The 26736-nt window shown below is 42.2% G+C and overlaps 1 protein-coding gene and 1 long non-coding RNA gene across 2 annotated transcripts; both read right to left on the bottom strand.

Annotated features, from left to right (window-relative positions):
* Window positions 1-6427: 6427 nt before the first annotated feature.
* LOC147180667 (serotransferrin-like) lies at window positions 6428-11539 on the bottom strand. The gene is made up of 17 exons (XM_086073992.1): window positions 11425-11539; window positions 10964-11115; window positions 10578-10680; window positions 10248-10439; window positions 10044-10173; window positions 9759-9814; window positions 9360-9523; window positions 9068-9221; window positions 8848-9008; window positions 8419-8515; window positions 8334-8354; window positions 8049-8213; window positions 7616-7766; window positions 7158-7225; window positions 6896-7077; window positions 6627-6819; window positions 6428-6525 (listed from the first exon to the last, which is right to left on the bottom strand). Exons 1-17 carry the CDS (start codon window positions 11480-11482, stop codon window positions 6482-6484), a joined length of 2091 nt encoding a protein of 696 aa, XP_085930118.1. The 5' UTR covers window positions 11483-11539; the 3' UTR covers window positions 6428-6481.
* Window positions 11540-22340: 10801 nt separating this feature from the next.
* LOC147180666 (uncharacterized) lies at window positions 22341-23516 on the bottom strand. The gene is made up of 4 exons (XR_015095642.1): window positions 23058-23516; window positions 22922-22972; window positions 22817-22849; window positions 22341-22735 (listed from the first exon to the last, which is right to left on the bottom strand). It is a non-coding gene; the product is annotated as an uncharacterized LOC147180666 (long non-coding RNA).
* Between the last annotated feature and the right edge of the window lie 3220 nt (window positions 23517-26736).

Raw genomic sequence — 26736 nt, 5'->3', positions numbered from 1 at the left:
ATTTCCTCACCAACCCCCTGGGGCCGTTCTCCTGAGTGCAGAAACTTTTCATTTTTAGTTTCTCATAAACTCACATAAATTTTATTTGGAGGAAAAAACCCTGATAGTTTTTGTTAGTTGGGATTAGTAAATGTTATTTGATTAAGATCCGTAGGTCCTGTGCTGTTGGAACAGGAAAATATCTATTTTTGTGACATTAAAATAGAGCCCAGCCTTTGATTGAGTTGAATGACATTCGCTCATTCATTAATATAAGACAGAGCTTATAAATATTTATTTTTCAAATAGGTTTTGTTCAATAATAGGTAATTTTTTACCATGACTAAATTTGTTCTAAATTTGCATAACTGTGCCTTTCATATCTCTTATTCTCTTCCCAGAATCCCATGACCGGCCGAATCCTGGCATGCTGGGAAAAACTCACATATATTCATATTATCTATACTCTTTTGCAAACACTGGGCTCCAAACATTACATTTTTCAAATATGATTCTGAGATAAAAGATATAATATAATATAATTACCTTCATTCGGCGAATATGCATTATTGTCCTTGCTTGCTTCAGACTTACTTTGCGATCGATTTCCTCTGGTAGATTTCTTCATATTCAAACTGTGGATTATCACTTTCAAACTCATCCTGTCAATTGGAGTGTAGGCCGATACCCCACAACCTTTTTAATTTAGTTTTTAAGTTTGATTTTAATTTTCTAACTCGTCTACATTGGTTAAATTCTTAAACATAAACTCCCTCATTTGACAAAAATCCACTGATTTTTTCAAACACGTCAAGATAAAGGGAGGACAAAATAGAGACCACATAACTCAAAAAACGTCATAAATAACTCAACCCTCTAAATCAGGCCATGAGATAAACAAAAGAGCTACAAAACACTATAAAACTAAACATAAGCAAATACAACTTAAGACACTAATATATGATGACTTTGGGACCATAAAAAATAGAGATAACCATATTACTCTAATTCTCCTAGAGTCCCGAAAATTATTTAAATTGCCAATCAACCTCACCTCTTTTACAGATTAGTGGGGCTGAGGATAAAATCACACAAAATTTACAAATATCTACCATTTCCTAGATTTAATCAAACTAAAAATCATCTTCAAACTGCTAATCTTTCACATATTAGCGGGGCTCATAAAAAACACAGCACACAAAATATTTCTGGGATTTATAAATCACAGTGCTGTTAAAAAAAAATCAAACTTAGCCATCAAACTCTTAGTTAGTCTTTTACTTGTTACTACTCATTTTATTCTATTATTTATTTTATACTATAGCTGCAGCTGGACGAAGTCCAAAAAAGTTCCTCACGGGGAAAATAAAAATATATCATATCATATCATATTAATAAAATTCCCATTGTACCAATTCAGAAACTGATTCTCCCAAAAATATAGGCAAAAATTTAGTAGGCTATAGATTGAAATAAATTTTCTCAATCCCTCATTTCAAATTCACATATGTCGTTTTCAATTTCCTGAAATATCTTGCTATAGATCACAGTTCCCCACCCAACACATTAAAAATGCCCTGCATACACCGTGCAGCATTTTACTGAATGGATCACATCTCATTCCGACCACCAACTTTCTCAGTCCAGACCCCCAGCAAAAGGCAGGATGGCAGCTGTTGTCAATGTTCAGTCCTGGCCAGCATGGCGGCTGCTGTGGCAGCAATGTTCAGAGCAGGCATTTAGATTTCCTCTGGATGCAAAACAGCCATAGGGGAGAAGTCACTAGAATGAGGCGTATACACAGTCACTGGGCATTGAGGAATTTGAACATCATGTTTTTCTTAGGCACAGGACGAGAAGACTGTTGCTCTGCGGCTTTTGACCTTTGATCTCTGCCACATCCATTCAGACGCAGTCTGCAATGTGGATCCGATGACACACAGTCTTTCTGAGAGCTCACCTGATCAAAAAAAATGCACACTCGTTGATACAATGCATTAAAAATGCCAGACTGAGGATATGGGATCATAGCAAGACAGTTCACTCCCTGCTTTCTCAAAAATGTTTCGTAAAAAACACAGCCTCTTTATTCATTTCTTTTTTTTTCCAATACCCCTTCAAATAGCTACTAGCCATACAACGTATCAGCAGCTGGGGCGCATCCCGTTCGCAGTTTGTAATCAGTGAAGGCCATCAAACCCTCATCTGCCTTGGAACTCAAACATCAGTTTCTGAAATGACACACTCAGAGAAAAAACAAATATTAAAAATCATTATCAACATGTCAATTCCAAAAACATTCATAACTCCTTATTCAACTATCTTACTTCCAGCCACAGCTATAAAGATGTAGGCATAATTATATCAACTCAACATAGCTCAAACAAAATGCCATTATTTTATCATTACTCTTTATTCATTTGTCCCGAAAAGGGAAAGTTAACAAATTAACCATCGTCATCAATCATTAAAGTGTAAAGATTTATTAGCTCAGTCACTAAAAAAAATAAAAAATAAAAAATAAAAATAAAACACTAATTTAATATTCTTTTTTCAAAAACTCAACAATATCTTTCAAATACTATTACTTATTTTATATTGTTTATCATTCCTCTCTTTACCATTTTGACAAAGAAAGAGTCCCATTACGAGGACACATTATGCTCACAGCGCACAGCCCAGCCCCCACCTTTTTTTTTTTTAACCTAGAAACGGGGGGGGGGGGGAGGAATCTTAACATTATAAATCGCAAAACCTATTTTATCATATTCCCATTAATAAAACAAACGCCACTATCACAACAGTCTCATCTCACACAAAACAACACCAAACTTAGTTAAAATATTGAAGAAAAACAAACAAAATCCCCATATACACATTTCTCACACACAATAACAATAATAGCCCCCACCTTTTTAGAAGCTAGGTCACACACTCAAATGCATACGCACACACTCTTCAGTCATTATAAAATAATAAACGGTGTTATTCTATTAATTCGTTGTCTACAAATCTTATAGCATTCAAACTGCAGTTTTATACGGTGATTTCATTAAACGGGTAACTTCGAACAAACCACCCGTAAACTGCTCCACAAATGCTGGAGTCATTTTAGCATCAAATTCAGCCTTTTTCCATTACCAACAAAGAAAATACAAAAGTCTGACATACCATTTTGTCCAGCGAAAGCTTTTTATACATTCGATCCACAGTTCGTTTTTTCATTGTTCATCGACGCTTTTATTTTTCCCTGAACCGGAAGCGCATTCAGGACAAACCATTCTGTATCCGGGTCGAAATCGCCTCCATTTTGTTTGTAGTTTTTGATGTATACTTTCAGTTTTAATACAGTGACGTCTCACTTTTAGTATTAATAGTTCAATATGTTAACACATATGGCCACACACAGACAGACATAAGAATTACGTGACCTCTCGTTTATACACAGCGGTTACCCAATCCCGCTGAGCTAAACTGTTCTCCCTTTATTGCAAAATTTTTGCAAGGCGCTTTATTAAATAATGAAATTTATCACGTGCTAACGAACTCAACCGTGGAACAAAAGAAATTCAAACGGGAATCCTGACCTCAAACCACAATCGTAGAAGCGCCAAAACTAAAATAAATCACGTAATCTCTCGATTGGAAATACAGTAATACAAATCCATATTATTACTGTAATCAACCTGGACCCCTCAATACTGTTCAATTTCAAACAGGCGCTTTTTCAAATAAAAGACATATTACGTGTACGAGAACTTTCACACCAAGAGCCATGAACAATTATATTACTTGTCCTCCAATTCGGCCAAAACTGCTTAAAAAACAGAAGCGCATACCATAATATTCGCGATCCCTAGTAAAAAGAAAGACTTTTTACGTCATCCGGTAACCCTTTTATTCAATATATATATTATGGTCTAAGGATTCTTCGTAGCGTTGACGAAAAACAAAACAAATTAACAAATTAAATACACTACTTCATCCCGTATAAAAAAAGCTTCATCTCTACAGGCTGCATTTACGTCACTTAAAAATGCACCACCCCACGACGTGTTTAGTTCAATATCGTCGGAATTATCCCAACTCTCTAACGACATCAAACTACAACTTGTTCACACAGATCTCATTTAAAATTTAGACAATTTGCAAGACGAAAAAACCAGCTGCAGCGGACCCAAAAACAGACAGAACCTCTCTACGTGGATAACAGTCTCCACTTACCGTACTTTAATTATTTAGGCTTAGAAGTTCCGCCCGTCCTTGAACGCCACATCTAGCTCCACGTCCGTTCGGTTCAACGGAGGAGACCATTCGTTATAATTCAGCGTCGGCGGTCACCATTTGTTAGAGTAGACAATATTAAGTATTGTACTCTTTGCGTGTTCAATTAACTGAATGGTGAGATCCTTGTGAAGAAGTCCCTTTGCAAAGGTATTTATTAATTACCAGAAGCTTCTGGGGACAAAAAGCTGATGACACTGAAGCCGTGTTCTCTCAGTTGTCCGTTTCTCCTCCGTGGTACATCAATACTTATTCAGAATAGTGGGAGACTACAAGTCTCCTCCCATCAGCCCACAACACAGTATAAACAAGAAAATCCCTCTCTCCTCCCTTCTGCAAGTTCAGCAAGTTCCCATAGCTATAAATCAGATTTAAAAAAAACAATCACACATCGGCCCGTCTCCTTCGGAAGAGACAGATACCAGACCCATACACTCCCTTATTTTCTCAGGAGTGTGAGACACATAAAAATGCTATTCATTTAGCCATACTGAGTTAACTAAATCTAAAACGGCTAAAATATAATTTAAAACTGAAAAACAATGTTAATAACTCATCATTTCTTAAAGGGGCAGTGAGATACTGTTGATTATGGTTAACTTTTACATTTCTTGAGCGATTTCAATGGTTTAAATTTTAAACTGTTCAGCTCATTGAAATGTTAGTTAAAATCAAATGTGTGTGCGTGAATGTGCATGTTTCTTAAAGGGGCAGTAATACTTTTAGTAGATTATGGTTAACTTCCACATTTCTTGAGCGATTTCAATGGTTTAAATTTAATTTGTATTGCGTGTTTCCACGCGAGTCAGCAGGCCCATTCAAAATTTCCGCGGAAATTTTTCTAGTTCCTAATTCTATCCATCCCGGTCACTCCCAAAGAGAACCTCAGCATCTTCATCTCTGCTACCTCCAGCTCTGCCTCCTGTCTTTTCCTCAGTGGCACCATCTCCAGACCAAACAACATGGCTGGTCTCACCACAGTCTGATACACCTTTCCTTTCATTTGAGCTGAAACTCTTCTATCACACATCACACCTGACACTTTTCTCCACCCGTCAGAGTTGATCCCCGATGTAGTCCCACCACCACTTTGAACTCCTCCGTCACCCCTACAGCACACCTCACCACTGTCTTACAGTCCTCATACATGTTCTGCACCACTCAAACATACTTCTCTGCCACTCCAGACTTCCTCATACAAAACCACAGTTCCTCCCTGGGTACCCTGTCATAAGCTTTCTCCAGATCTACAAAGACACAATGCAGCTCCTTCTGACCTTCTCCATCAACATACTCAAAGCAAATACTGCATCTGTGGGACTTTTTCCGGCACAAAACCATACTGTTGCTCACAAATGTTCACCTCTGCCCTCAGTCTAACTTCAACTACTCTTTCCCATATCTTCATTGTGTGGCTCATCATTTTTATTCCTCTGTAGTTGCCACAACTCTGCACGTCTCCCTTGTTCTTAAAAATGGGCACCAGCACACTTCTCCATTCCTCAGGCATCTTCTCACAAAGATCCTGTTGAACAACCCAGTCAGAAATTCTACCTCTCCTAGACACTTCCATACCTCCACAGGTATATCAGGACAGAGTGCCTTTCCACTCTTAATCCTCTTCAATGCCCTTGTCACTTCATCCTTACTAATATTTGCTACTTCCTGGCCCACAACACTCACCTCTTCTTCATTCATCAACTCTTTAAAGTACTCTTTCCATCACACTACTGGCATCTGTCAACAGCACAGATGGCATTCATTAACCCGGGCCGATCTGGTATGGAAGTCATATATTTGATTCGGCCAAAGTTTTAAGTCAGATTCCCCTCCCTGACATCCCTCTGTATTTATCTGGGCTTGGGACCGGCGCAAGACACTGGTATGTGCATTAGCAGTACATCCAACTTTATATATAAACTTGAAAAAAATAAAAACTTTAAACACCTCTTCAGGTTCTAAAGTAAAGTCTACTCAAATGCAAAAAACAAACAAATGTATTAAATTGTGCAAGGATACACAAAAAGGGAAAACAAATATATATACATACATTTTGATAACTTAACATACTTTGTAGTTTTCTGGTCATATTCAGAGATAGTCATTGATAATGCTTTTATTTTATAAGAGGTACATGCTGATTTACAGAAACTGTAAAATGTCTTCAAAGTGGCTGCTGTGACATCAGTATGCATTTTGGAGAAGTAGTTTGAGCCAGCTAGTTGCTCTGACAGGTGTGGGAAGTGCACAGTTTCTCCAGATCTGCGGAAGACAATACAAATTAGATAATGTGGATGTGTTGCTAGTACAAGGTCAGACTTTTACACCGTACTTCAGAGGTTAAAGCCCCTAAACAGCCAAACCTGGTGTGGAGTCCGTGCACTGCCTCAGTGAGGTCATGGCATCCATGTAATCTGGTCCCAAGAAGGTCTTATAACTGCATCCGCTTGGCACCAGCTGGAGACACTTTGTGGAGTCTTTGAAAAGGAGGTTCTTCTCAGGTGCCGACTCAAACATTGCAAAACTGGGGTCACTGCCAGTTCTGCCGAACCGGGTCTAGAAATGAAAGATTTATAGAAAACGAAAACTAAGCTTCTGCACGACAATTATGAGGCAAAAGAGCACTTCGTACCTGCTGTTCCTGAAGAACGGTGACAACAGTTTGGTGGGTTTCGGGACGGGTAACCACAGCGTGTGCTGGCGAGGCTCCCAGGTGGCAAGACTCAAAGTCTGTGATTGGCACCGGACCCTTGGTGGGGCAAATCAGCTCGTAGTCGCTGCTCGAGACATTAACGGCCCATACTGGACCCTTTCCTGCAACGGAGCACAAGTATGATGTGACCGGATATGGTGCTCATGATTGGATTGGGGGGGGTGTTAAGGCGTCATGTTACCGTCACTGTTTTCTGCAACAATTGTATGTTTAATGAAGGCCACGTCGCCAGCACCCTCAACAAGACATCTGAAAAGGAGAGAATTAATTCAGTAAAAGCTAGCTTCAATTTACTAACGCAGCATTTGAAGTTTTAAGCTACTATCCCCGTTTTTCCTAGGCGGCACGGTGTAATAGTAGTTTACGCTGCTGCCTCAGTAGAGGGGTTACAATTTTTTGCCCTTATGCAAAATGCATGGTAGCTAAAATTGAAGCCTAAACCGATCATACAAGTGAAAGCTCGTTTACCTTTTTGTTCCCTGCAATTGGCTGGCAACCAGTCCAGGATGCATGTACCCGGCTTCATTTGAAAAGTCAATTGGGATAGGAAACTTTGAATAAGCCCTGATGAGGCCAAGGGCAATAGAAAGCGGACTGATGCTTTCCCAATGATTAACCGCTGCACTGTTATGACTTTACCTAAAGGCCCCAGCGTAGCCGTAGTACTTCTCTTCTGAACTTGCGTGGCACTTTGCTTTGTCACCCACAGTTTTGCCACTGCCTACACACCGAGTGCAAAATGGTGAACCTGCCGGTGAGCCGGGGGCACAGCCGCTACTGAAGAAGTTGGCTGAGGAAACAGCACATGGCAATATTGTTAAATTTTAGACAACTTGAAATGTACCTGTATATTAAAAAGCAATGCATATACCTCGTGGTGTGAATAATTATACACCAGTAAGGCTGTAACTATTTTAATTGTTGCACTGCTATACACCAGTGTTGACAAACTCTCAAAGTTTAGACCAGACAACGAGCTAACATTCACATTTGTTAACAGTGTCAGTCTACAACACTTAATGCCCCAAAAATGCCAGTTACAATTTAGTCATGCATTTTACATTGCACTTACTGAAGTTGCAGTCGTTAGTCTCTTTGTAGATTTTACCCATGGGGATGTTCCAGCCGGCGGTCCTGCCAAAGCCTGTGTGGCATGACCTCTTGCCCCTCAGCGTTGCCCAAGTCAACCCAGAACCCTTCTTTACCACAGCAACGGCATAATAGGAGGATGCTGAGGCTAAATGCACGAAATGTTTTTAAAATGAAATCTTTACAATAAGGACACATTGCAAAGTTGTGAGAGTCAACAAAGACTCGAAAATATTTTTTTGTCATTGTAATAGAAAAATCTATTTACCTCCAGCTTGACTGCACTCTGCTGTGGAGAGAAAATGTAAAACTGTTACTTGCGAGCCACAATTACCAAACTATTCACTTTTTACCTTCATCATACTGCTCCACCATGGCTGGAACCAGACCGCACTGCCCAGCAGTGTATACCTCTCCTCCATCCACTGCCAACGCATCTGCATCTTTGCGCTGAAGTGAAAAACAAAATGGCTGAAATACACTTCAATTTCAAGCATGGGCTGCCAAACTTGTCCCGTTATATAGGCCTACTGAAGCAATGTCCACCCAGTTAATTCTTAAAAGTTAACTCAGTGGTCTTACATTATACGTTGCGAGGTCAGCATTTAGCCCATTTAGCAGTTTTTTATCACCAATTCCAATTTGAGTTCATTTAGCAAAAGCTATGATAAGTCCAACTTTATTCTGGTATTAGATATGTCCACCCAATTTGTGTTTAGCAATTTTTTTAACACTTTACAAGGGAGCTACCATATGTTTTGCAGACCCATTTGTCATTTTACCATGATCATTTTCATGCACTCTTCCACAGTAGGTGCTCTCCGGCACAGAATTTTGTATTCGCCATCCACCATGCCCTTGACGCTCCATTCGTTACATTTCTGAGTCTCGCTCATGCCCACGGAACACCATGTGATGGCGTTTGATCCAGCTGCAGTGACCTCTGAAAAGTGATAAAAATTTTGCTTAAAGTGTTCACCTGAGTTTCATTGAGTTTGTTACCTTTGTTGAGGGAGCGCACGATGCCCAAATAGCTAGCACCCAGATACAGGAAGGAGCTGACGTTTGCACGCAACCTGACAAGCTTTTCAGTCGAGTCTTTGAACATCAGATTATTGGCAGGTGCATACGCTTCAGAGGAGAACAGGTCAAATCCCTGTATAAAAAAAACACACACATTTAAACAAATTTAAGGGGAGGGAATCCCCTACCCCTCCAGAAAGCTCTACAACAGTAGCAGGTCCTGGGCCTTATAACAACCTCATTTATTTCTCAAATCAAGTGTTCAGCCTACCTGCACGGTGGTGAGGTTATTCCAGATACACTCTGCCAGCTGTGGGTCTTGGCAGGTGACCACGGCGTGGGCGGGTACCCTGGCAAGGTGGCATTCCTCGTACTTGTCAATGGGTGCTCTGGTGTTGTCCATGCACAGCAGCTCGTAGTCAGCCTTCATGTTGTCTGTAAGAAGAAAAAATAATATCACATCAAATTCATTTCTGTTGATCAAAAATCCAACCAAACAGTGCAGTTAGTCTTGTTCCACACAGTTTAATGCCCATATGGCAAGAAAACTTTGTTTCACTCAGCTCTAGTTTCCCAAATGGGTTCAGGGGTTTGATGCTAAATGTGAAGGCTTTTTTTACACAAAGCTTTAATGTGAATGAACACAAGACAGTACATTGAAGAAACTCACCTGGTACCGTCAAATGTTGTACAAACGCCACATCGCCAGCATTTTCGACCAGGCACCTAGTAAGAGTTACACATAAAAAAAAAAACATGTAAAACTGCTTCGAAACTTAGTGACACGTACTTCTCGGACCAAGTGTCTGACTTCATTGATCCCACGGGGTCAATCCTGGGACCCTTTTTGGTCAAGCTACACATCCTACCACAACTAAACTATAAAGATCCATTGAACCAACCACTAACAACTAAAAGCATTTAAAAATCAGTCGAGTGGGGGAGCACTGCTTACTGGAATGCGCCACTGTAGTCATAGTAAGGTTCGTTGTGAGAACGTGAGCAGTCTCCCTTGCAGCTTCCACACAGTTTAGAACCCTTTTCTGCTCCTGGGACACAGCTCTGGGAGAATAAGTTACCCACAGCTGCACACACAGAAAAGGGGGGGCTACAAAATGCAAAGTGGCTTAAATCAGGTCTAACCACTGACATCACTTACCGGCCTCAATAGTTTCATCCTCAATGCCTCCCCAATTCAGCACACCCAACTTAATCAGAGTTCCAATTGGGATGTTCCAGCCGGCAGATTTTCCCAAGCCAGTGTGGCAAGATGTCTTCCCTTTCAGGTCTCGGATTCCAAACCCGGAGTCCTTCTTAACCACAGCGACTGCGTAGTAGCAGCTATCTGAATCTGAGCAAATTGAAGAATGATTTTATGTCATTTGAAAAATTATGGCATTTTCCTCTGCGACAATATGCTTTCAGGCATTCGACAAAAATCCAAAGCATGACTTAAAATGTTGTCATTATTGAATGATTGTCGACTTACTGGCACCATAGTCCTCAGCAATTATGGGATGGAGTTTGTAGTCCTCCATGCCAGCGGTGTAGATGTCTCCTCCATCCAAGGTGATGGCGTCTGCTGTACCCTCCTGTCCATAGACAAGTGAAAAATTCATTTGAATAAAAAAATGCTCACATCATTTGCCACTTTCATAACAGCCAGTGTTGCCAACTTTCTGCATTTAAGCAAATTTGCTAAAACTCAAGAAACTTTTGTTTACTTTGTACTCTCCCAGCCCTTTTGCAAGCACAGTGAGAAAAGTCAACCTCTACTGTTTTGAACAAGATGCTGCAATCAAACGTTAGACCGCCATGCTGTTAAAGATCCATTTGGGAAAGGAAAAAGAAAAAAAATAAATAAAAATCACTCACATGAATGGCAGTGATGCATCCCAAAGAGTCCAATTTCCTGACACAGGTGAAGACTGGCGCCTTGGCGGCAAGGTCCAAACACTTCTGGTGCTCATTGTCAGATATGACGCACCACCTCACGTGTTCGGTGGTGGCCGACAGCACAACAGCTACTGCAAAAAAAGTACAACAAAGCAAAGTAGTATCGCGGTGAGAGCATACTAGTGATGACAGTTTACAAATATTGACCTTGAGCTCGATGAGTGTACATTGAAACATTTTAGTTGGCTACTAGTGCAGCAAACTACTACGGTTTAATTGTGCACTAAATAAATAACCGCTTGTGTTTGTTGAGCCTTTAGAGCACTTTGATACCCCGATTATCATCCATGTACTAGTGGCTACTAGTATGCCATTTAATGACGACAGTCTCAACCATGGATAAAAGCTAGTGTATAAAAATTTAAAATATTGGCATTTACCCAAGTAGCTGAGCAGCAGTAGCGTCGGACTCAGAGGTGACGAGAGGAGATGCTTCATGGTGGACCGTCTCCAGGTCAGCAGAGTGGGCTGCAGTCAGAGTCTTCTTATAGCCACACTATGGACTGGAGGGGAGGGAGCAGAAGCAATAAATGACAGTCCGCTCAGGTTTCCCCATTGGGTGGGTGTTTCTACAAATGCAGAATTTGAAGGGGGAAGGAAGCTGGTGTGAATCAAGTCCCCCGCTCCCACAACACACCTTCACAATTGTCAGCTTTGATGTATTAGTTAAAATATACATTATACTGTGCTAAATTTAAATGCCAACTAACTGAACATTCTCATCCAAAACAAAGATTTAACATTTTTTGTTTATGTAACATTTAGCATCACGTGAGCATTTTCCGCTACAATTTGCCAACAGATGACAGCAATGTTAAATACTGAAATTCAAAATAATAAGTAAATGCTGAAAGTTTAGTCAGATAGTATTTACGCAAAGCCTATTTTTCATAATTGGAATAAATCTATCAATTTAAGAGTTAAATGATACATTTAATTGCTAATTAGCTTGGGAGGGGGGGGGGGACTAGCAAACATTTCAATAATACATGCAAAAAGACATCATCACCTACTTTGTTCAATTTGTGGCCTTGCTCTTTGTGCCAAAAAGCAAAGAGAAGAGAAGACCCCAGATTCCTCATCATTCCTTTTATATCTTGGCTCAGCTGAATGCTGATTGACCTCAGGTGCTGCAACCAGCTGGTCTGCCAAAGAGGTAATAGCGCTCCTAGTGGTGGCCAGAGTAAATGAAGGAGAGCCATCATGGCTGCAGGCAAGATTGAAAATGTATAGACATGACGCCATTAATCCGTTCCAGTGTCTCAAAAAACAAACAAAAACAAAACAAAACAATGTTGCAATGTATTTTGAATGAGACCATAGCGCTTTATAATGTTACATTTTATACAAACATCAACTCAACTTTTTTTTGCTCCATAATGTGTTTAAAAAAAACAACTTTACTTCATAAGACGTGAAGTGTATCTTCTGCCCAGATTTAGTCATAACTGTTTTAATTTCCTCATTTCCTCAGTAGAGTTTGTTCTGCGGATGTATCCTTGCGAGTGTTATCGCAATTTCTGCCAGGTGCAGTCATGACTGAATAACCTCCTCTATTTCTCAAATGGGCTTTGGTCTGTGTTTGAATGATGTCCTTGAGTTTTATCTCATGTCCGGTCAACTCCGGTTGAACTGTTTACTGGAAACTGTGTGGTACCGCCTTTCAAGATAGTATAAGAATATTGTAAATCCTCTGTAATCTTCACACTTGTGAGAGGCTACAGCCATTGTCTGTAACTCACTTGTGCCCGGAATATTCTGTAGAAATAAAAGCTTTGAAGGAACTGTTCATCGATCTCCAGCCTGTATTCAGATAACCAACATTCTCACTACCCGAAAGAAAACGAGAAAGAGAGCAGTGTTTCTGCTGCCCTTTATCAGAAGGGGGAAGGAGGAAGTCGACAAGTAAACTGGTAAATTTCGAATGGTACATGATCTAAGAGCTATTAATGCTGTAGTTATGACCCCTACCCTGCTGGTGCCCAATCCTCACTCGACTCTGTCACAAATCACTCCATCACACACTCATTTTACCTGCATTGATCTTGCTAATGCATTCTTTTGTATTCCTCTTGACCCGTCTATGCAGAAGTATTTTTGCATTTACGTGGAATAATGAGTGTTACTCCTACACCCGTCTTCTTCAAGGTTTTGTGTTGTCTCCTGGACTTTTCAATGATTACCTTCGACAGTTACTGTTACCTCTCCAACTTCTTCCGGATGTTGTTTTGGTGCAGTATGTGGATGACCTACTCCTAGCTGCACCATCCGAGGCATCCTGCCTTCTAGCTACACAGCTCCTTTTGAGCCACCTGGCTTCACATACTCTTTCTTAGACTCCAGCCGCTGAAAACTCTTTTGTTCTGCTTAAACAGTTCTTGTCATCAGCTGCGGCTCTTGTCATCCCTGACTACAACAAGATGTTCTTTCTGGATGTTTCTGAAAAAAACAGCAGTGTTTCTGCTGTTCTTTATCAGAGGGGGAGATAGGTGAAAGACATGTTTGCCTTTATGCATCAACGCCTCTTGAAGAATATGAACAACATCATCCTCTTTGTGCAGCCTTTGCTTCAGCATTAGCTCGCCTGATTCAGAAAACATCTCACATTGTGTTCCATCACCCGCTGACAGTACGTGCATCACACAGTACAGTGCAGTACGGAACCAGCCAAGCATTTACTATGACAGGGGGACGACAGAGAAAGATTGAATCAGTCCTGACACAACCCCACATTTTGTTTATACATAAAGGAATTAACATGGCAGCAGGCCTGTTAGAAGGACAACCCCATTGCTGCACTCAGCGAATTCTGGAAGAAAACTCACTGAGAAAAGACCTTTACGACACACCACTGGACGACCCAGACTTGACGTTATTTACGGACGGCTCGTGTTTTAAAGGCGACAAAGGACTCCAATCAGGTTTTGATGTAACACAAATGACAGGAAAAAACTTTGACACGATAGTGGCAGAGAGACTCACAGGGCCACAGTCAGCTCAACGAGCAGAAATAGTGGCCGTAACAACTGCACTGAAGTTAGCACAAGGAAAGACTGTAAACATCTACACTGACTCTGCGTATGCACATGTAGTTGTGCACACCGCCATGGCAGAATGGCAAAGAAATGACTTCATGACTGCAACATGGACACCCATTAAACACCATCAATACATCTTTGCGTTAAAAGACGCCTTACTACTGCCTAAAGCAGTAGCTGTGATAAAATGTAAAGGACACTCAAAAAAAAAAGATTTTGTGTCAGCAGGAAATGATTCGGCGGACAAAGCGGCAAAGGAAGCGGCGGGCTACAGCCCAACATTTCAAAAACAAACATCTACAAGCAGTAGAAAAGGCATCGGGGCTAAAACACACATTTGGTTCAGTGTATCATCCCCAATCCCAAGGACAGGTTGAGCGAATGAATAGAAATATTAAAGAAAAATTGGCTAAAGCACTGGCCTCATCAAATTTGAATTGGCTACAAGCTCTTCCTGCTGCACTAATGAATGTGCGAATGTCACTATACTCAGCCAAAGGCTGGACTCCGTTTGAATGTCACACCAACAGACCATTTCCGGCTCCAACAGCTCCATTGGAAGAGACGCACGTTCCAGGACCTCCAGAACTTAAACAACTAACATTTACTTTCTCCCAGCTAACAAAAAAACAACCAGATGGTCCTTCAGAAATAAATGATTGTGAATATGTATGGTTGAAAGTGATTAATAGAAAATGGTCTGAGCCCAGGTGGACAGGACCCCACAAGGTGACGGAGAGGACATCTTCTGCAGTTCGCCTGCACTGAAAAGATGATACGTGGTATCACATCTCCTCCACCCGACCGGCAAGGACACCGGCTGGAGCCATTGTCCCTGCAGTGCACCAGGCAATCACCCAACAACACCGAAAAGCAAGCCGGCTCCCACTGACATCGTTTTATTAAAGTTGTGTTCACGGTATACGGGCAGAATAATCCCAGTGACTCATCCTGGGACCAGGCAGTCTACCCTAAGGTCCTGAAGAAGCTGACAGCGCCCTCCAGCAGCAACCCAAGAACATCATCTCGAGATGGCTTTGAAGTGGGAACGCATCTCCATCTACTGCTACATCACGACACTCTTTCTCATATCGACTTTTATGCCAATCTGGTATCTCTGGAAGCCCCTCAGTACAACCTTGAACATAACCACAACACATCGTACTAAGCGAAGTATTGATTCTCCACAAACTCCCTGGCACCCCATGGACAGGGGACATCCCTTAACTATCAACATGTGGAACACATATGCTTACTCCACTGCAAAATCTTTCAATGAATCAAATTGTTCTTTAATGCCACATACTGCTAAACAACCTTCTCTCACTACTAAAGGGATGTTTCATTGTTGCGTGCTTTTGCTTCTTATTCTACTGATGAGATGATAATGTCCAATCTTTCCACACAACCCTTGCTTAATGTTGCGCCAGCCGTCTGCCATGATGACGCCGCTAGTACCTGTTTTTGTATTTATTATGGGCCTGCTGTGAAACAGAAGGCACATATTACACTCCTAGAAAAAGGGAAAAAGGGTTTATTATTTTCCGCAAAAATGCGGCCCGTACCGTAGATCGCACCGGCACAAATGAGGTATCAAACGATGCGGCTCGATCTGACTCGCTGCGCTATTATTTTTATAAGAATTCCCAGTTACCATGGCGACGCTATTCCCAAAAAACTCCCCAAAAAAAGTCCCATAGGAATGAATGGGAAACCGAAAGAGATCAACTCCAATCAAGCACCTTTTTCCAAGACACGCTGCGCGCACATACGTTAACCGACCGATACGAATTTTAGCTCATTTTGTTGGAATTTTTGTCATCTTTAGCTCAGTGTCAAAAAAAAATTTAAGGAATGAAAGCTCTCCCCCCTGTGCGGGTTCAAAGACAGTGAGTGAAATAGCCTTTATCACATTGGTTTGTATTGCATGGGCTTGAGCGGACCAATTAAGATTCAGAGTGTAGACAGAGAAAAAATTGATTTCAAGTTTCACTTCAACTCGTCACCATGGCCACAATCTTTGCTCACTAGACATCAAATTCACACATTTTGTAGTGACAAAGGTCTGCTTTCTGACAAATTGAGTTTTATTTGGCTAAGGTGTCATTTAGTACCTTTATTTTCACTTTAAGCGAGGAGAAGTCGGACTATTTCGATCTCTTTTCAATGTTAATTTCGCCGTTTTTCCCTCTTCATTTTCGATCAATCATAAGTTTTCAACCTGCTCTCATTTGGTCATTTTTCATCCGATTAAAAAACTGAGAACATGCTCGCATTCCCCAAACCCTTGCCGTTCTAAGGAGCCATTTCTGGAATCTGCATCTTCAACCGTTAAGTCGCGAGAGGCTTTTGTTTGAGGTGAGCGTAATCCTATACAAATCAATGGAATGTTGGCGCGTGACGTCTGTTAGTGCGTGAATGTGCATGTTTGTTAAAGGGGCAGTAATACTTTTAGTTGATCATGGTTGACGTCCACATTTCTTGAGCGATTTCAATGGTTTAAATTTTAAACTGTTCAGCTCATTGAAATGTTACTTAAAATCAAATATGTGTGCGTGAATGTGCATGTTTCTTAAAGGGGCAGTGAGATACTGTTGATTATGGTTACTGATGAGTTATTAACATTGTTTTTTTAGTTTTAATTTATATTTTAGCCGTTTTGGATTTAGTTATAGCAGTATGGCTCAATGAATAGAATTGTATTCTTATCTGTGTTACTTTCATGAGAGAAAGGGCAACGGGTTTGTACATTTGCCATCTTTAATGGGAGGGCCGGTCGGAAGAAGGGAGTTTTCTCAATGATTCCTTTTAAACCTACGGCTAACTGGTTCCAGTTGTTGGACTCAGCCGTTACAAAATTTTACTGGAAAAAAAAAAGAAGCAAAGATTAGTCTATCTACTCTTCAGAAAAATAAATCCAAAGGAGGTCTAGAGGCACCAAATTTTATGCACTATTATATAGCCAACCAGCTACAATATATTATTTTATGGGCACAACCCAATAGAGATACTAACTGTTGGCTGGAACTAGAACAGAAGGATTGTAATAACCTCAGACTCCTAGATTTACTCTTTATTACAACATCGATTACGCGACATAACTGCTTTAAAAATCCAATGATTTCCGCCACCCTGACTGCCTGGTGGAAGGCACTAGAAATGACAAAAGCCCAAGTAGAGCCCAGCGGGCTTTCTCCCCTATGGCATAACCCCGACTTTCAAATTAACAACCAATCGTTTTATTTGAATGTGTGGGAGCAGAAAGGAATTACACATCTCCACCATCTCTTCTCAGATAATATGTTTATATCATATACATCCTTGCTCCAAAAATATAAAATAAAAAACGGAAACTTTTTACATTATTTGCAAGTTAAAAGTATGATAAAGAAACAAATTCCAACACTTCAGGGTACGCTCCAACCGCCTGTTTTAGCTAAAGATATTACCAAGCTTTCTCCGACAACAACAAAAAAACTCTCAAAAATATATAAGTTACTTTCATATACTGATAAAACGTCTTTACCCATCTCAAAATGGGAAACAGACTTGTCTATAGCTCCGGAATCTGTCTTTTGGATTCAAGTTTGTGAAAATGTTTTTAAAATGACAAAACACACAAATTTACAACTTATCCAATATAAAATTATTCACAGAACATACATTACTCAATATATGATGAAGAAAATGGGACTCTCAGACTCCGACATTTGTCTCCAGTGTTTACAAAACACTACAGACACTTATTTGCATGCTTTATGGTTATGTACTCCGGTTATGTGTTTCTGGACTAAAGTCTTAGAAAAACTTTCCGCTGTCTTGGACTGTAGGATACCGTTCTCTCCAAACTTGTGTTTGCTAGGTGACTTAACAACAATTGACTTACCACATAAACAATTTCAATCTATACTTGTAGCCCTTACTATCGCAAAAAAAACAATTCTTGTTAACTGGAAAAATAAACAAACTTTGAATATCGACCAATGGTCTAACCTCCTCATAAATCATATTTTAATGGAAAAAATATCTGCCTCAAATAAAAACCAAATGTCAAAATTTAAAGAAACATGGTCTACGTATATAGAATTTTTTAACCTAAACTTGGATTTTAATTCTGCCTGTTAGCGAGAGCCACAGCAGCGTTATAACTTGCATTGATGTTTCTGTATTAGGCAATTTGTAACTAATGGTTGTGTTTCTATAGTCAGGAACCCGGCTGCTGCCAGCGGGATCGAGCGGATTCACCTCCGATGGGCACCAGGGGTTGATATTCGGATTCACGGCATGCCAGTGTGTTAATTCTGTGGGTGCTGTCCCCCCTGGCTGGGCGTGGGCGGGTCTGCCCCTCTCTTGGCTGCTGGGTGGCGGCTGCGTCTTGGCCGTTCCCTGGGTCTCTTGGGGGGTGCTGCGTTGCGGGGCTTTCCCTGGTGTCGGGGGCGGCGCCGTTCCGGCGCGGTCCGTCGCTCTGGGCCCGGCGACGCGGTTCGGGGCCGGTGGTTCCCTCTCCCCTCCCCCTTCCTCCCCCTTGCTGCCTCTCCCTCCTCGCCTCTCCCCGCCCGTCCTCCGCCTCCCTGTCCCCTCTCCCTCGTCACCCTTCCTCCTCCTCTCCCCCTCTCCTTGCGTCCCTGCCGCTGCCCCCTGCCCTTCTTGTCGTCCCCTTCCCCCCTCCCTTCCCCCTCCCCGGTACGCCTTCCTTCCCCTCCCCTGGGCCGGGGGCTCCATCCATGGCCCGGGTCTCGGTGCTACGGGGGCCGGCGGGGGTGGCTGGGGTTTGGTGTCGTGCCCGCCCCGCTCCGGTGGGCGTCCTGGCACCTCGGGCGGGACCCAGTATCCGGGGGGCGAGCCCTATCGCCCCGCCGGACGGGTCCCATATGCCCGCCGGGGTCCTGGTGGGGTGGGTGGGGGCTTGGTGGGCAGGTGCGCCTCGTGCCCCCGCCCGGTTGGGGAGGGCCCCGCTGGTCACTCCTCTTAACTCACTACACTAGGTTTGCACAATACACTTTTATAGACATATAGGGCACATAACACACTTTGGGGGGTGGGGTAGGGTGGAAACACCGTCTTCACCCTACAACTCCCCTCCAATTTTAATACACCACACAACTTGGGGGGGGGGGGGCTTGTGGGGGTGCCATCGGTTGGGGGCCGCAGTATAGAGCAGTGCTGCGGTCCCCTCTCCGTGTCACCGCCCCCCCCCCCCCGCCCTATCTATTTTTTTTAATGCACCACATACACTCAGTAACATGCTTGGGTGGCGGGTGGATCGGAGCGTGGGAATATCATTTCCATCGGCTCCGGTTCACCTGCTCCTAATTTTAATGCACCACACACACACACTTGTATATACACTGGGTGGGGTCACATTCACGGTTTAGGGGTAGAGTTCGCCAGTCCGCGAGCTGGCGGACTCAGTAACAGGGGTTAATTTTCACAAAGAACGCTGGGGTGACGACCGGGGCCTTCCCCCGTTGGGCCTGGGGTTCGGGGGTGTCGGCCGCCCTCCGGTGCCCCCATCTCCCCCTTCTGCCCCCGGTGTTCCGTCCTTCCACACGGCGGGGGGTGGGGTGGGCGCGGCTGCCCTCTCCGCTCCGCTGTCCGGCCCCTCTTCGGCGCCGGTGCCTGGGTGCGGGTGGTCCCCGGGGGCTGGGGGTCGGGGGTTGGGGGGCTGCCGGTTGGTCGGGGTGGGGTCGGGGGGGGGGCCGGCTTTGTTGGGGGGGGGGGTCGTGGGGGGGCGGGGGTTGGGGGCCGGTGGGGTGCCTGGTGGGCCTGCAGTGCCCCGTCCTGTTGCGTTGGGCCGGGGGCGCGGGCCGTGTTGGGGCGGGGGCGCTCCTGCTCCTGGGTTTGCTCTCCGGCCGGTGGCCCTGGTGGGGCCCGGGGGTCGTCCTTTGGCGCTGCCGCGGCCTGGGGGGCCCTGAGGTGTTGCGCTTGCTCTGTTCCGGCGGAGGTCGACGGCTCCCCTCTTTGGTGGAGATTTTCATGCATGCCAGATCCACCACACCAGCATCTACCGAAACTCAGACACAATCTGTTTCCTCCTCAGGTTATTGAATCGGTGGAGGCTGGTGTCTGCGGATCTCACGCGGCTTCGTCTGTCCTTCCTTCCTTTTCTCGGTCTCTCCGTTGGTCTCTTGAGGCCTCCCTGATTTTATGTTTTTTGGATTTGTTGGGGTCTGGATGTTTCTTGGGCTGGGGAGGAGTTCTGGTGGGGGGTGTCTGGTCGGTGCTGGATTTCACCTTCCTTGGTTTTCTTCGGTCCCCTCGGGTCTCCTGGTGTTCGATTTAGGTGAACGGTATGAGATTTTTTTCTAATAGGTTTTCTGGTGAGCTAACAAATACACACACGCACGCACGCACGCACGCACGCACGCACATACACATACTCACCCATACACACAAAAAAAATAATGTATATATATATATATGTATGTATATGTATATATATATATATATATATATATATATATATGTGTATATATGTGTATATATATATATATATATATATGTATATTTAAAAAAAAAAAAAAAAGAGCAATGATGATGACATTTCCGAATGAACAATACTGAGCTCTTAACTCTTTGACTGCCAGACGTTTTCAGAAAAGGGATGCCGCCAGTGCCAGCCGATTTAAGCATTTTGACTGATCTTTCAAGGTCCACAGAAAATGTTCTGTTTGGACTATGGAAACACACGTACTACCAAATGAAAGATTGGACTTTCATCTTTCATCAGAAAAAGTTTGTTTCTACCTTATTCCGTTCTTTAGTAATCAACAATAGAAAATGGTTAGTTTGACCCAATTTCGCCTGTTTTGGACCAAAATACGGAGAAATCAAGCTTTTAGTGAAACGATATTATTTCATGCATTCTAGTGAATTTTACACTTCTTTTTGTCCATGAATGATGCCACAAACACCTAAATAGTGCTTTACTTCTATAAAACACTACCACCAAGAATGAAAAAGGGTTTTTTGATAGCAAAATAACAGTTTATTTACATTCAACATTCAACAGTGTAATACAACAAACGTGTGCAACTGTACATGTGTGGTGTGTGCATGTGTTTCTATTTACAATTCTGTGGATGTTTCAACTACACAAGTTTTTTTTTGGTGTGGTATATAGTGTAACATTGCCCTGGGTGCAAGGGGACGCAGCAGGATTTGCACCACAGATTTGTTTCGCTGCGAATGCCCCTTCGAGTGCAGACCCTACACTTTCTTGCTGGCTTTTTTTTCCGGGGGGTAGCAGGTATATACTGCAGTATGTGTTTTGCCATGTTGCCATCAAGTCGACTTTCAGGATCGGTATATGGTGACCTGGTGTTCTGTCTGGCTTCCTCATGTCCTTCTGTTTGTATGTTTGTAGCAATGTCCTCCTCCTGGTCCTGTGGTAAGAGCCACCCTCTCACCACCTGCTGGATGAACTCCAAAAAATGCTGACATTTGCCAGGATGTTTAGCTTTGTACAGGATGAAGGCATTGAACAAACATATTTGAAACAGATAGGCAACAAATTTTTTGTGCCATTTCAATGTCTTCCTCGTGAATGGGTGATAAGAAATGTTTTGGTCCATCTTATCCACGCCATTCATTGTGGAATTGTAGTCCAAAACACATACAGGTTTCGGGAAAGGCACTCTTTTTTTTAGTGCCTTCCGCCACACATCAACTGTCCGCATTTCATCTTTGTGAAAAGTAGTCACCATCCTCAACAAACGCTTGTCCTGCCATGCCACAACCAACACATTTGTGTTGTGTCTCACCAATTTCCCCCCCACCCCAAGGCCAGTGTTTGTAAGAGAAGTGATCTCATTTGGTTCACCCCTATTTTTTCTCAGTGTACCACAAACATTTGTACGTGCTGCCAGGAGACGTTCACACAACCCAATTGAATTATAAAAATTGTCCATAAAGAGCGTGTACCCATTTCCTGGCAGACGATCTAGCAAATTAAACACGGTATCCGGCAGAGAACAACTAGTACCAACATAAGGTTGCATATTAAAACAATATCCTGTTTGGGAGTCACACAGGATGTATGACTTAATTCCATATTTGATTGGTTTTTGGGGGTTGTAAACTTTAAACGATAGACGGCCCTGAAAATTCATCATTCCCTCATCAATACATACATTCCTACCGGGTTGGAACAGTTCTTTAAATTTATTTACAATATGGTTGAACACAGGGCGGATTTTAAATAATTTGTCATCTGAACTATGTCTCTCATTATTGTTAAAATGTAAGTAACTCCAGATAAGCTGGAAGCGGTTTCGAGGCATCGCGCGACTAAAAAATGGTGTGGTTTCAATTTCATCTTGAGTCCAATACATTTCTATACTGGGCTTTTTTATATACCCAGTAAGAAATTGGAGTGCAAAAAATGTTTTCAATTCACTTACAGACACTGGCTTCCAAGCACGACTCCTGCAGTGTGGCAGACTTTCAGTCTGCTTCTGCATGGATTGCCGTGCATATAAATTTGTTTGATCTGCAATGTGCTGGAGAAGTTCGTTTGTGAGGAATAGTTGCAGGAAGTCAGCTGGCAGGGTTGAGTTTAGCTCTGCTGCGGCACCCCTTGGTCCTGGAGTTTCAGTAAACAGGAATGTGTTTGGCTGCCAGCCTGTTTCATGCCAGCCAGAACTTTTGGGATCTGCAAATATACATTTCAATATCATAATATTTATTTTAGATCAGTGTGAAGCAATATATATATATAAATATATATGTTTACCTTTTTTCTTGGATTCACTGGTTGATGCACATTCTGTAAATTATAGAAGACATTTACCATCAAATATTTTACTCGTGCTGAGTTGGAGAATCATTTTTTTTTTACCTTTATTCTGCTCACGGTGAGACGCGTCACCTTGAGCCCGACGAGCTGCAGCTGAAATAAATATATACAATTACAATCATATCGAAAGACCGTTTTCTTTTGTTGTTGCAGTGTATTGAAAACACGTTTTTTATACCTCTCTTTGTCGTGGAAACTGTAGGTTGTGGCTGTGAGCACGATCCACGATCTATGAATTGTACATTCACGTTACACGAGGTGCTAGCAGCGTGCCGGAAAAGTATCTCATAGCAAGTTTGCGCTTACCGTCACACTCTTCTGCGGAGGAAATGCTGTCCGAATCACTTTCGCGAAGATCCGACTGTACCCACTCCTCCGAAGAATAGCCATCCGACTCGGGGTACTCTTCGTCGTCCGAATCAACGTCCGCGTTTGCAGAAGTACTTGGACGTGCACCACGTTTTCCAGCGTTAGCACCGCTAACCGGCGTCGCTTTAAGACGTGGCCGAAGACGTCGCGTCAAAGCCGCAACTTCGGCGTCAACCTCGTTGTCGCCATCATCATCATCATCGCCACCAACATTCAATTTAGCACAGGTTTCTTTTTGAAAATACCGATCAAGCGTGAGCTGCTTGCCACCGGTCGTCACTTTTTGCTTGCTTGTCCTCCATGTTTTTTGCTTTCTCCATCTACCTCTCCACTCCACTCTAGCTCCGCCTCACCTTTTATACCGACGCCCACGGTGGGCGGCACACCCAAAGTGCAAGGAGAGTCATCGCTGCCATCTAGAAGCCAAAACGAGTCATTAAACTTACCTGATCTGCCTGATATTTTCAGCACAGCTGCCCAAGGCTTTCTTGCACCCGTTTTCATAATAAAAAAAAAAAAAACATAGGGGACGTCTTTTAACGTCCTCGGCGCCCTTCCCTAGGTTTATGCTAAACGTTTTATAACGTTTATGGCAGTCAAAGAGTTTAAAAACAAAAAACAAAAAAAAAAAACAAGTTTCGTATTCAAATAGACTGGACATGGCCCAAAAAGAGGGTGGCGGAGTCGCAGTCTATTATCGCGATTGTCTTCGAGCGGAGCCCCGTCGGTTTATTCGGAATGTGGTTGACCTGGAATTTGCTGTCATCAGGGTTGACGCTCCCGTCCAGGCTTCGATAGCTACGGTCTACAGGCCACCCAACCTGAGTCTTGGCACATTTCTTCCAAACCTTGGAAGTCTCTTGGATGCCTTGGCCGTGATGGACTGCCAGCCTATTGTTGTTTGCGGAGACTTTAATGAGGATTTGCTTTCAAAGGGAAAGAAATCCATTCTGGACTTGTTTCAGTCCAGAGGCTTTTCACAGCTGATCACCCAGGCCACAACTGGAAAGCAGACACTGATTGATCACATTTACATATCTCGCCCAGATTGTTGTGTTCAATCAGGCGTTCTGCACACTTATTACAGTTACCACAGTCCGGTCTACTGTGTGTTAACTTCTTGTGTCAGCTCATTGTAGATCGCAAGGGCACCATTTTCACAAGTGTGCCTTTGCAAATGTTATTGAGCCTTTCATACCACTGCTCAAAAGAGGGGGATACTGTACTTTAAATTGTAAAGGCTGAAAAGTTAAATCCTTTGCTCGTTCAAAATTTGTGTCATAACAGAATTACACTCAAAATCAGAGCGGCCAATCAATTATTTTGTAGACATATTTATCATTTAGTTAGTTCTAAACGTATTGAGCTTTAAATTGAATTTAAGACATGGGATATGCCATTTAAGCGCTCCCTTATTTTGAGCAGTGTTGTATGACGGTACTTTTAATCAGTGTGCTTTTCTGTTAGCAGGACATCGTGCATTTGGACTTGAATGTTTTGTTTGTCCTTATTGTAATTGTGACTACAACACAATGAAAAGTGTTGGTGTTAGTGAGGTACTGCGATGGTAAGGGATGAACTGCAATGGTAAGGGATGAACTGCGATGGTAAGTGATGATTGATTACTGAATTGATCTCGGCAAACATTGAACACTCATTTTTCATTTTCACATGCAATACAGGTGGATGGAGCGCAGCAAGGGGCGCTACTTGACATGGCCAAGGATATCAAGGTTGTTATGTCCGGTACAACTGGTGGAGAGAAAAGATGAAAAAAGGGATCCCGCAAACGTAGACCAAAATGATTTATTCTACAGGATTCCTCACTGAAAAACCGTCACATGTGTATTGGATGAGTATTTAGATTAAGTTTTAACTGTTCAGTTTTGCTGCCTATTTTCTAACAACTTGTTCCTTTGTGTGCTCAGGAAAAGATGAAGATGCTGTGTAACAAAGACCCAAAACGGCTCTTTTAAGAGCCGTTTTACATGTACTTTGGAGTAATATTCCTGCAATATTGATCATCACCAACATGCCTTTTAATATGCAATGTCAAATTTAAACACTGCATTCATACTGTATTTGCTCCATGATACAGTATATTGCATTTTATATTTTAGTTAATCACTTACACTATAAGCAAGAAATTAAACTGATTCCCTTTTGATATGACTAAAATGTCATTTATTTGTTTGGTTTATTTGGCTAAGGTGTCATTTAGTACCTTTATTTTCACTTTAAGCGAGGAGAAGTCGGACTATTTCGATCTCTTTTCAATGTTATTTTCGCCGTTTTTCCCTTTTCGTTTTCGATCAATCATAAGTTTTCAACCTGCTCTCATTTGGTCATTTTTCATCCGATTAAAAAAACTGAGAACATGCTCGCGTACCCCAAACCCTTGCCGTTCTAACGAGCCATTTCTGGAATCTGCATCTTCAACCGTTAAGTCGTGAGAGGCTTTTGTTTGAGGTGAGCGTAATCCTATACAAAATCAATGGAATGTGGGTGCGTGACGTCTCGCAACAAGTTAAAATCAAATGTGTGTGCGTGAATGGTCTGTCACTTTTGCATAGCAACTGCCTCAGCCAATCATCTCTCACTGTTGAGCTCAACTCAGCCCCTTTTTTTCTTGGTGTACTCAAGGCTTGGCCTATATACGACTACTACTATTGCAAATACTATTACTACTCCTTCTATCTTGGCCAATTGATTAGGTACACCCAGGATTCTGGCCAATTAATTAGGTACACCAAGGATTCTCTCCCCTCTGCCCACCAGCGGCGGCGGCCATCTTGGCCAATTGATTAGGTATGACCAGGATTCTCGCCACTTCCGCTCGCCCAGGGCGGCGGCCATCTTGGCCAATTGATTAGGTACAGCCAGGACTTTTCAGTCACAAAATGTTTTTATTTGATTATTTTCCAAATTTGTAGCGTGACTATTACTGTGTTTTTTGCTGATTATGGTTTATTATTTAATACTAAAAATTGTCCATTTCCTTTGCTAAAGTAAATGTTTTCTTTTGTGATATTGATGAGTTCTTAAAGATGCACAAACAGTGACTGTGCGCATGTTGTCTCCACAGTTTCCTCAGGGCACACATAGACATATAAAAGGAATTTTTAAGATGTTAATAAAATTTGGTTAATGGTGTAAATCAACAAATTCAAATTGGAAGGTTAATTTAACTAGATTGTTTTATGTTCAATATACTTAAAAAAAAAAATCAGTGACATGTACAATGTAGCCAATAATAAAATATATAATACTGGATTTTTTGTAGAAATATTTCATCGCTTGTAAAGATTTGTCTGTGTTGAATAATTTAGACAGGTGATAATTGCTGAAATTAAAATAACAGATTAATCAGATTTTTTTAAATGCATAGTAATTAAAATATGTGTCACTCCCTTAACACTGAAAACAAAGATATGAATTAGACAATGGTTGGTTCTTTTTAGTGGTTAAAAAAGTGGATGTTTGAATTA

This window comes from Leptonotus elevatus, chromosome 1 (assembly GCF_054856555.1).
Source record: "Leptonotus elevatus isolate MCC_2025b chromosome 1, RoL_Lele_1.0, whole genome shotgun sequence".
Taxonomy (NCBI): domain Eukaryota; kingdom Metazoa; phylum Chordata; class Actinopteri; order Syngnathiformes; family Syngnathidae; genus Leptonotus; species Leptonotus elevatus.
The sequence above is the reverse complement of the archived record's forward strand: the minus strand, read 5'-3'. Positions and strand labels throughout refer to the sequence as shown.

Excerpts from the sequence above, each read along its gene's own strand:
- LOC147180667 (XM_086073992.1), bottom strand. The coding sequence starts at position 11,482 with ATGAAGCATCTCCTCTCGTCACCTCTGAGTCCGACGCTACTGCTGCTC. Across the intron at positions 9,524-9,758 it reads ACAACATTTGACGGTACCAG|ACAACATGAAGGCTGACTAC; the intron begins GTGAGTTTCTTC and ends TTCTTCTTACAG. Across the intron at positions 8,516-8,847 it reads AGTGCATGAAAATGATCATG|CGCAAAGATGCAGATGCGTT; the intron begins GTAAAATGACAA and ends TTTTCACTTCAG.